The sequence below is a fragment of the Orycteropus afer genome, unplaced genomic scaffold (genome assembly GCF_000298275.1).
Source record: "Orycteropus afer afer isolate SDZICR_OR568_19922 unplaced genomic scaffold, OryAfe1.0 scaffold00199, whole genome shotgun sequence".
NCBI classification, from domain to species: domain Eukaryota; kingdom Metazoa; phylum Chordata; class Mammalia; order Tubulidentata; family Orycteropodidae; genus Orycteropus; species Orycteropus afer.
In genome coordinates this window covers 1095936-1107349 of record NW_006921786.1, presented here as the reverse complement: position 1 = coordinate 1107349, position 11414 = coordinate 1095936, and the positions used below count along the sequence as shown (strand labels likewise).

Below are 11414 nucleotides of genomic sequence, written 5' to 3'. Positions count from 1 at the left end.
AAAAAAAAGATCACAAAAGCCTATTATTTCCTAATCAGGAAGAATAATGACATCGTATGCTAAAGGAAGAAGTTTTTATCCAGACTGCTTAAACATAGAATCTAAAATAACTCGCTCAGTTTAAATTGAAGCTATCCTTCCCACCCATATCTAATCATAAAGAACCACACAAATAAACAAGACATGGCATTCATTTTCCATATTTCCTAATTAAACAATCCTTAGATAAGCAAGCAAGTCTATGGGAGATGTCTCTTTCCTTATTCAGTGTGACTTCTTACCTGTCCACACTCTGCAAGTGTTTCTGTTCTGGTGGTACAGGCCATTCTCCACTGAAACATCAGAGCTTTCAAGATAGGAAGAATCAGTCTATCTGCAGTTGGTCAAAGCTCCCACTTCTAGTTCTTATTAGCTATAGTTCTGTAATTCAGCTTCTGTGTCTTGGTCTCATCCATATTTTTTCTCTTTCATCTGTTGGTCTATCTTTCACCTTTCAGTTCTGCAAGTAGTATGTGTGTTTCATAATAGTTATTATATATCTATTTTATATATTAAATTCCCAAAGGAACAAAAATAAATGAGTTATGAAAATCTTCAATGGGAAAAACCAAGAGAGCTTTCTTCTTTCTGGCTTAGAGCCTAACACTTTGGTTAAGTCACTAGATTTCTGTGAGTCATTTCCATGGAAAATAAAAAAGAAAAACAAAAAAGCCTTAGTCTATTCCACAGTATTATACCAAAAGAAAGAAACAAGTATGAAAGATTCAATCTGCTAATGTGTTCAAGAGAAATTCTAAGTCAATAGAATGTGTAAAAACAGTGACCTCATTAATCAGTAATTTAAACCAGCAGATGATAGCTGAAAATATCACACCAGATCCCAGGGACACACACAGGGTACGTAGATTTCCTGTCATACTCAGAAATAGCCGTGTAGCAAAAACACCAAAACTCAACTTATGAGCATTATAGGCATAAGTGATGGCCCAATCATTCTCCCAATCCACAGAAAGAGTACTGTAGACTCCATGTCTTTCTTCCTACCTTAAATGAAAATATGTAGTACCCATGTCATCAGAGCTATAGCTAGTCATGAAGATTTGCCTCATGAGCGAGGAAGGCATGTTGTGTCTCCTTCCATTATGCAGTGAAACATCCTGCTGTCCCCTCAGTGAAAACATATGAGCTGGAGATATCCATGGAAAGTCCTCCAGAAATGGAACAGAAGTGTTTATATCTATTCTAAATCCCTTATGACTCCCCACACTAGTCCATCACCACTGCCTAATCTGGGAATTCACTTTCACCTTCATGTTCTGACTTTCAGATTATGGGGAGGGGGGGGAAATGTCACCCGTCTTTTTAACATCCAGACTCTGGCTAGGAATTTTCCTCTTTAATCTACCACTCACTGCTTCCAATCTTGGTGTTTCAGATCTAAAATTCAACCCAAACAACTCCTTAATGGCTCTAAGAGCTAACAAATCAATTAATCCTAAACTCCTTATGCCAGGTGAACCAATTTTATAGGCAGGAGAGTAAGTGGGAATCTGGCTTGAATTCTGCGATGAATGATGCAACAGCCAAGCTGGAGAAACAGCCTTAGAAGCCCTGAATCCCCGTCTCCTATCAAATGCCTATAAAGAACCCTAGATCATCCTCCTTCAAATTATTTATAGGTGACAAAAAATATTTCTAATTATATCCATTCACAGCTACAGTCGGTGAATATTGTGTAAAGAGATTGCCAAAAAAGGTTTTGCCAAGTAGTTTCTCAGCTAGGACAGCTGAGGTGGCTGCTGTGTTTGCAAAATGGTCACTATAAAAGTAGAGATGAGGTGCCTCAGTCCTGTCCTTCCTCAAAATTCTTAAAGGTATGTGTAAGCGAAGGAACACTTGGCTAGTGTTACAGTCCTGATGATAATTATTTTTCATCTAAGGGAGAAAGCTACTGTTTTCCAAGTTATAATTTTTCTTTCCAACATTCCAGATGATTACATTGTACACAATAGAAGTATTAGCATTTTGTGGTTAAATTGAAGAAAAAAAAAAGAATCCCACATTCTCTTTTTTGTTTTTTCTTTCAACAGTAGTTCTCTGCTTTGTGCCTGCCACCTTCCTCATCTGGTAACACAAGAGGTAAGAGTAATTTATTATTACACTCTAAAGATCAAAGGGGTCTCTATATTGTTACATCTTAATGAGCTACCATTTTATTTCTTAGCTTAGTTTTAGGAATAGGCTACAGGAGCAGCAGTTCTTTAAAAATGACTTCCGATAAAATTTTGCCTTTTCAGTCTATTTAACTTCAGAAAGAATGCAACCATCACATTAAGGTGATATCAGAGAGACCAGACTGCCTGGTAAAATCAATAATGTGTTGATTTGGCAGTCAAAATTTCTAGGTGCCAATCCAGGCTTTTCACTGACTCTAGTTACCTGTCAATCCAGTTGACTTTCATGTATCTTGAAATATAGTGTGTTGCAGTGGAATTAGCACTGGACCTGGATGGACTCATGTTCTAGCACTGCCTGTGACACTGAATAACCCTTCACCTTTCTGGGTCTTAGATTCCTCATCAGTAAAATAAGGAAGTTGGACTCTAGTTGACCACAGAGGTCCTTCCAGCTCTTGCTGTCTATGACTGAAGTCAATGGTTTCCAAGGACTTCTTAACAGAATCAAAATATTTTTAGTGAAACTCCCTCCAAATGGACATGTTGGAACCTGTACTTTTAGTATTATGTTTAAAACACATATAATGATTAAAATCTACTATAAACTTAATAATCATTTAAAATGAATTTATTAACTAATAAGCCAAAACCAGTTGCCATCAAGTCTGAATCATGGCGACCCCATGTGTGTCACAGTGGAACTGTGCTTTTCTTCATCTTCTATGTTCATTTGGAAAAGAACAGAAAATATATTCTTTATGGGGAGATGTTGCTTATTCAAACTTGAGGCAATTATCACCATGTGTGTGGATTCAAGGACCTCACGATAACTCTAAGACTCCTTGGGAGATCACAAGACACAAACTGAGAAACTATTGATTTAAAACTTAAGATGGGAAGAGTAGCATTCTTTCTGTGTTTCAAGAATACATTGTGTATTCTCTGCATGGCAGTGTGTTAATTGTTCATTAAAAATTGCCTAAAACAAATACAGAAACAAATAACTACAACAACAACAAAAAAATGTAATAGAATAGCATTTCTCCTTAAAATATACACAAAAATAGTAGATGTTTCAGTATCTGTCCCCTAAAAATGTCTAAATTTTACTTTATCATTAAGAAACTTTTATAGATGTGATCTAGAGATAGTACCAACCTGTTCCCATCGAATTGATTCCAAATCATAGTGTCTCTACAGGACAGGGTAAAATTGCCTTATTTGGTTTCCAAGGCTGAAATCTTTACTGAAGCAGACTGCCACATCTTTCTCCCATAGACCGGCTGGTGGGTTCAAACTGCCAACCTATTGGTTAGCAGTCAAGCTGCTTAACCACTGTGACACCAGGGCTATGCCAAGAGATAGTATATATATACAGTATGTGGCAAATTCCACATCTAACTTTCTAAATCAAGAGAAAGTTTAATATAGATAACAAAACATCAAGACTTTTGCTAGAAAGCCTACAAAACTTTCGTTGTTGTCAGCAACCAAGACACTGCTTTCTATAAACCATCCCTTTTTCTGCTCCATAGAGATCCCATTCTTGCCACCAAGGCAACAAGACTTATTTTCCCATAGTGAGTTTTTCAGTGGGAAAATTTTAAAGTTAATTTTGGCTTGAAATCATATACTGTCTATCCATTTCAGAAAAGTTATGTAGAGGGTTGGTATTTTTTAAAAGTGGTGAGGGGGTAAGAGAGAAAGAGGTATAAATAGAAACACCAAGCCACAAGAATCAGATAAAAACAATTGCTAGGCTGAAATCCAGTGAAGAACAGAGAGAAGTATAGACTTAAAATATATAAGCACTGCAAAATGTTACAGAAAACTGTTACAGATGTTTTTTCTTCAAGCGTCTTTTAAAATACTTTTGTTTAGATTATATTGCTGAATTTCAACCAGTTTAAGAACGGATAATAGAGACTTAATTTTGACTTAGGACAAAAGCATTTGTTAGATTTTCAGTTCTCATGGTGTGTTTTCCCCCTTAATTACTTAATACTTATCAGTTAATTCAAAGTTCAATCGAGCTTGTTTGGTGTTTTGAACAGATGTAACTTCTTATACATCCAAGATTAATAGAAGGACAAAATGTGGAAGAGGAGAAAAATTTGTCTAAGTATTCTGAGTTTTAAACACACATTCATTTAGATTGCAAAGTAATTGGAAGCAGTTTGCATTTCTTTGAATCATCACAATGGCAAAAATAAATAAAGTGGCTTGGGAGGAGGAAAGGAAAGAAAAGCAAGCAGGGAAAATAAGATTCTGAAAAAACTCAGGGCACCACAAATGTTGCTGATTGGAACTCCTCCACATTTCTTAACTAAGGCTTACAATATAGAGGATGGGATGGAGGCTTAAAATACCACAAAAATTAGAATACAAACAGGCCTTTCAAATCCATATCCTGATCTCTCGGCCCCTTTATGCCGTCTGGGGAGTGAGCACTAAAGGCAGTGGGGAGGAAATAGACATGGCAGATGAAGCATCACTGGACTCTGTTTCTTCCCTCTAGGTACACCTGGTGCTGTGTTACCACAATAACCTGCAGCCATGAGCTCTGACTCTGAGATGGCCATTTTTGGGGAAGCTGCTCCCTACCTCCGGAAGTCTGAAAAGGAGCGCATCGAGGCTCAGAACAAGCCTTTTGATGCCAAGAATTCTGTCTTTGTGGTGGATGCCAAGGAGTCCTATGTGAAAAGTGTAATTCAGAGCAGAGAAGGAGGGAAAGTGACAGTGAAAACTGAAGGTGGTGCTGTAAGTTAATTAAAAAGGGGGGGGTGGGGGAGAAGGGGAGGTATAATTGACCCTTTTTTACTACCCAATTGATACCCACTGGTTCTTTCTTTTCTTAATAGACTGTCACAGTTAAGGAAGACCAAGTCTTCTCCATGAACCCTCCGAAATATGACAAGATCGAGGACATGGCCATGATGACTCACCTGCATGAGCCTGCTGTGCTGTACAACCTCAAAGAGCGCTACGCAGCCTGGATGATCTACGTGAGTGCCCCCTTCAATATTATTTTTCACTAACTCCAAGTGCTGTGGTAGTAACCAAATTAAGGACATGATTTTCATATTTTTCTACTGCAATATTAAGGCCAATCATTTGGTTACTATTTTCAGTTCTGATGTATTGCAGATGTACATGAGGAAAGCCATCTACTTAATACTTAAATAGTGGGTAAACTGAAAGCTTTTGTAGTGAGGGGTATTGGAAGGGGGCAAAATATCTTTGAAACCATTAAGCTTATGAGAAATGACATGGTATTTAAGTCTCTATCCCTTTGCCCTTAGAGCAGTATTTCCAAGGCTGCTTAATGAAGTGACTGCTTATTGAGAGATCCTGTCCTTTCCCACAGACCTACTCAGGCCTCTTCTGTGTCACTGTCAACCCCTACAAGTGGCTGCCAGTGTATAACCCTGAGGTGGTGACGGCCTACCGAGGCAAAAAGCGCCAGGAGGCCCCTCCCCACATCTTCTCCATCTCTGACAACGCCTATCAGTTCATGCTGACTGGTGAGTGAGTCCCTAATTACTTATAATTTTTATAGCCATTTGTAAAATGTATACTGATTACATTTTAGTATTTAAAGAATAAAACGTTCAGCACAAACTTGATAATTGAAATAATAAAATTTGGAAAATATATTCAGAATAAAATGCACCATTTCCAAAAATGTAAGCAATTTTGCTTAGAAAGCTGTACAAAGATCCAAATTAATTCAAGGTGATTCCAATTAAAAATTAACCAAATTTAGGCATCAATTCTGTACCTAAAATACCATCATCTTATATACCTAAAATAGCAACCCCTCCTTGGGTTTCCAAGGTGGTATCTCTATGAAAGTAGATTGCCCAGTCTTCCTTCTGAGGAGTCGCTGGTGGGTTTGAACCGTTAGCCTTCTGGTTAGCAGTCAAGTGTCTTACGCACTATGCCACCATAGCTCCTGATATGCCTAAAATATGCTTTGAAATCTCACAGTGACAAGTGAACACAAGCAGTCTAAGAAACATTGAATTGGACATTACACCAAGATAGGATTTTGATCTATCAAACAGGTGACTGAATGGAACATGAAACTGTTATTCATCTAATATTAACAGATTATTCTCATGGGTAATATGATGAAATAATGCATTATGTATTCTATTACATTAAAGATAAGATAGTAAGGAGTGCAACACCATGATTAATTGGCATATCTTTTGCTATTTACTTTGAAAAGAACGTTGTGAAAAGGAAAGCACAAATTGGTACAGTACTTATTTTAAAAGACAATTTTGAGTTTACAAGGACTATTTTAATCTATGTGCTAAGTATGTTTTTGAAGCATTATATTTGGTTTCTCTTTCACAGATCGTGAGAACCAGTCAATCCTGATTACGTACGTATATTTTATGTCTTTCTTTCTGTTGAGTTTTGATCACTGTAGTGGTTACCACTGTTTTAGATTCTTACTTTTTCTTATATTTGAACTTGACAGCGGAGAATCTGGTGCAGGGAAGACTGTGAACACGAAGCGTGTCATCCAGTACTTTGCAACAATTGCAGTTACTGGAGAGAAGAAAAAGGAAGAACCTACTTCTGGAAAAATGCAGGTAGGTTTGACATTAATCTGAGGACAGAAGGAATAAGAGATTTTTTTTTTTTTTTTTTTTTTTTTTTTTACCACAGTTATTTCAGAACCACAGAAACCAAAGGCATGTGATGGCAGAATTCAGAAAGTAACTCTTGGAAGGGCTTGCAATAAGGAGATGGATAGGACAATGTATTGGCAGGTTTAATGGGCCAAAGTGGGCCTGAGAGATACAGAAAACAAGACAATGTCAATGGCCTCAAATTGTCCTCCTTCTCATACACTTTAGAAAGCCTTACCCAAAATTTAAAGAACACTAAAGAAGGGGCAAAGGGAATGGAAGGGAGTAAATGGGAATCATATCAGAAGTCTGCAACTCATCTTTTCTAGCATTTCTTTACCTAACTTATAATTTCTTTTAAGGGGACACTTGAAGACCAAATCATCAGTGCCAACCCCCTACTGGAAGCCTTTGGCAATGCCAAGACTGTGAGGAATGACAACTCCTCACGCTTTGTAAGTTTATTTTTCCTCCTTCTTATGTGAGAATCAGCACTGGCTTTTCTGTACAGGTGGCATCAATATCTTTCTATCTATTTGGTCCATAACTAATGAAGTATTTTCTGCCTTTTAATACATACAGTAAGTCCTCCTTTGCCTTTTTAAGGGTAAATTCATCAGAATCCATTTTGGTGCCACAGGCAAACTGGCGTCTGCAGATATTGAAACATGTAAGTTAACAAATATTAGTGTTTGAGAATTCTTTTCTTTGGGGTACAGATGGGAAAACCTTATTCTCATCTATGTTGAGTGAATTTTTTTCATTGTGGCTTTTTCTTTTAAACATGCTTAATATGCTTTTCCAGATCTGCTGGAGAAGTCTCGAGTTACTTTCCAGCTAAAGGCTGAAAGAAGCTACCATATATTTTATCAAATCATGTCCAATAAGAAACCAGAGCTTATTGGTGAGAAGCATCTTTGATTTATTTCTACTAAGGAAGAGTAACAGCCCTTCCAATAAATTCCTCCAAAATGATTTTAATGATTAAAGAGTAACTCTGTCTAATTGTGTTATTTTCCATGTGTTCAGAAATGCTTCTGATCACCACCAATCCATATGACTTTGCATTTGTCAGTCAAGGTGAAATTACAGTGCCCAGCATTGATGACCAGGAAGAGTTAATGGCCACAGATGTAAGTATTATGTACAAATCAGAAAAAAGCAAATTTATTTTCCAGTATACAACACTCTTCTATTAGAGATAGGACAGAATCAGCAAAAGACTATAAACAGAAAATACCACCACTTAGGATTTCTTATGCCTGGAATAAAACTACAGGGCATTTCAATGTCCTCATACACGTGCTAGAAAGCTTAAAACCCCGTAATAAAATTTAGGTTTTTGTCATTCCTTCAAAAATCCGCTGCCATTGAGTCAATTCCAACCCATAGAGACCCCCATTGGGTTTTCAAGGCTGTAAATCTTTACGGAAGCAAAATTCCTCATCTTTCTTCTGTGGAAAGGCTAGTTGGTTTGACCTGGTTAGCAGCCAAATGCCTTAACCACTACACCACCAGAGCACCTTTGGCATTCTTCAGCTAATTATTTGTTATTCCTTCTTATCCTTTTTGGCTAACTTTTATCTCCAATGCTGATATTTCTCTTGAATTTATCATGTTAGACTTCAGACCCAAAAATCTGGGGAAAAGCTACAATGTTTCTACATTTTTATAACAGGATACATAACATCCCACAGTTCCTTTATAGTCAGATATTAACATGAACTATATTTCAAATGAACCTCTGAGGCCTTGTGGTATGGTCCTCTTACTTATATGAAGCATTAGGAGAACTGGGTTTTGTACCTCAAAAATAACCTTTTGGGGACTTCATGAGCCTTTCTATTTGTTTTTGGAACTATAGACCACCTTCCTTTTTAATAAGTATCAGTAATTTTTGGCTTTTTTATACATATCCTTTACATGTGTTCCATGTTTTCTTTTGAATTTGTGAGTAGTCATTCTTCTTTAATCATCTTTTATTTTAAAACTAGTGGGAATATGCCAGCATTGCTAAGATGAGGTTGAAAGTTGCTTGCAGAATATTTTTTCTTTTATAGTATTACTTTCAACAAGTCAATAAACTATTTGTATGTCTTTACCTTATAAATACCAGCTTTTACTCTCTATAAATTATTGTTATGTTTATATATCCAAAAGTTGTATGGAATTGTGAAATACTCTCTAGTCTGTGAAGGTTAATAAAACATGTAGCAATCTTATTCTTGGGCTTTTGTAATAATATCTAGTTTCTGTAAATAGGTAGAGTTAGTGAGCTGGAACTGAAAGGCAATAATAATCTGGGAGAAAGAGGCTCAATTGATAAGAATGGTAAATACAAATACTTTCTCTGATGACATGGGCCTCTTCAAAGCATTACACAGGCAACTGAGAAGAAATTAAAATCTGAGGGAAAAACAATTGAATAAAAGGAGCAAGACATTTTATCAACATCTCTTGCCTCTATGAATAATGACCAGGTATAATCCACTCCCAGGCACCTCACAGTCTGGTTTTGAGCTAAAGCATCTGGAAGAATATTCAGAGCCATTCTTATTCTCCTTACATCTTCTTTCTAACTGCATCCTTCATGCCCTGTGGGTTGGGAAGGCAGATGGTGATTATATATTAGGCTAGGACAATTAGGAGAAGAAGAAGCAAACAGAGATTTATGAGATGGAGAAAAGAAGGAAGGAAAGCCAGGAGACAATTGGGGAGTGTGGGACTGGGTAGCAAGGCCAGGCCAATGTGCAGTAATGGGGAAAGCACTGGTCTTGGCATCCAAAGTCCCACTTCTGAGTCCTGGCTGAATAAGTGGGGACAAGTCACATAATATCCTTACTGTCCACATGACTCAAATGGGAGGATTGACACATATCTCTCAGTGGGGAGCAGTGCCCCATGTGCTGAGGGAATCAGCTATGATTATAATTGTGAAGTAAGTTCATTACAACTCTTTCAACAGAGTGCTATAGACATCTTGGGTTTCACTGCTGATGAAAAGGTGGCCATTTACAAGCTCACAGGGGCGGTAATGCATTATGGGAACATGAAATTCAAGCAAAAGCAAAGGGAAGAGCAAGCTGAGCCAGATGGCACTGAAGGTAACACCTCCTGTTGATATCTTCCACTTGACAGAACAGACACCATCAGCTTCTCAGAAGCAGGGACCATGTTTTGGTTTCCTTGACTTATCTAATGAGAGGGAAATAATATTAGGGAAAAGAAATGATACACTGTCTGGTGTTTTACATGACTGAGCATTATTTGTGGAGATGTGATTTCTGCCCACTTCCTACTTCATTGACTTAATATAAGTCATATTTGCTATTTGGTTAAAATATTTTTAATCCATCTTACAGACAGAAAAATAAAATGAATGAATAATTTGTGTGTACACTACTCCTTTAGGTTAGGTGTCTCAAACTATTTTTATCTGTCTACTTTAGCTATACTTTAAATATGACACTGTGTTATCTATTCCCCAAGCTCCAAACTATCATTGCAAAAAAATGACAAAAGTTAATGTGAACAGTGGTGGTACTTTTGAAGCAATAGTACACAAATGATCAGGTTTCACCATGTTTGCACAGATTACTCTTGAGAAGATCTTTTTTCTTCGTCATCACCATTCACACTTTAAGTATTATAACCGCCATTCTTACTTTGTTCATGCAGTTGCTGACAAAGCTGCCTATCTGACCAGTCTGAACTCTGCTGACCTGCTCAAAGCCCTCTGCTTCCCCAGGGTAAAGGTTGGCAATGAGTTCGTCACCAAAGGGCAGACCGTGCAGCAGGTATACACAATTTAAGCCCCATGATTAACTCAAAAGTTCATTCACTAAAAAAACTAACCTACTCCTTTTCTTGAAGGTGTACAATGCAGTGGGTGCTCTGGCCAAGGCCATCTATGAGAAGATGTTCCTGTGGATGGTCACCCGCATCAACCAGCAGCTGGACACCAAGCAGCCCCGACAGTACTTCATTGGGGTCTTGGACATTGCTGGCTTCGAGATCTTTGATGTAAGTAGTGAATTGACAGAAAATTATTAAATGCAAATCACCTGTTATTTGATCAGTATTATTAGAGGATTCAAAATTATCTTCACCAGAAGTACAAACTGGAATTTATAGTGAAGAGTCCATGAAAAGATTCTTGAAAACAAGTAAATAGATAGAAAAGTAGAGAGGATTTTATTCTTTCCAGTCTAGACATACTAAAGAATGATCTATGAGAGGCTAAAATATTCAAAATCTATCCTGTATCCAAGCAGATCAGTATACAAACTATTTTTTAAAGTAAACTAAGGAAATATTAAAAAATATACTTATTTAACAATATTTTGCCTAATATGCATTATTTCATGCAGTTACTTTGGAAAGCAAAGAATTTGAGGAGTTAATTCTCTTTTGTTTAGACTTATATTACCTATTAAGAAAACAATCTGGAGGTCTGTAATTTAATAAACCAGCATGCCTTAAATACAGAAGAAAACAGTAGATTTTCTGTCAATACAAATACTTAAGTTAAGAATGATGGTGGCGTAGCGCCTAAGGCATTTGACTGCTAACCAGATGTCTGGCAGTTCAA

At 37.1% G+C, this 11414-nt stretch overlaps 1 protein-coding gene across 1 annotated transcript in view; it reads left to right on the top strand.

Annotated features, from left to right (window-relative positions):
- Window positions 1-4733: 4733 nt before the first annotated feature.
- Window positions 4734-11414, top strand: part of LOC103203097 (myosin-4) — a 24166-nt gene continuing 17485 nt past the window's right edge. Inside the window, exons 1-12 of the mRNA XM_007948059.1 lie at window positions 4734-4937; window positions 5039-5182; window positions 5545-5701; window positions 6543-6570; window positions 6670-6784; window positions 7186-7278; window positions 7430-7493; window positions 7629-7727; window positions 7853-7956; window positions 9789-9927; window positions 10502-10620; window positions 10697-10846. Of these exons, the coding sequence (XP_007946250.1) occupies window positions 4734-4937; window positions 5039-5182; window positions 5545-5701; window positions 6543-6570; window positions 6670-6784; window positions 7186-7278; window positions 7430-7493; window positions 7629-7727; window positions 7853-7956; window positions 9789-9927; window positions 10502-10620; window positions 10697-10846 (1416 nt within the window). The remainder of the gene's footprint in view (window positions 4938-5038; window positions 5183-5544; window positions 5702-6542; window positions 6571-6669; window positions 6785-7185; window positions 7279-7429; window positions 7494-7628; window positions 7728-7852; window positions 7957-9788; window positions 9928-10501; window positions 10621-10696; window positions 10847-11414) is intronic.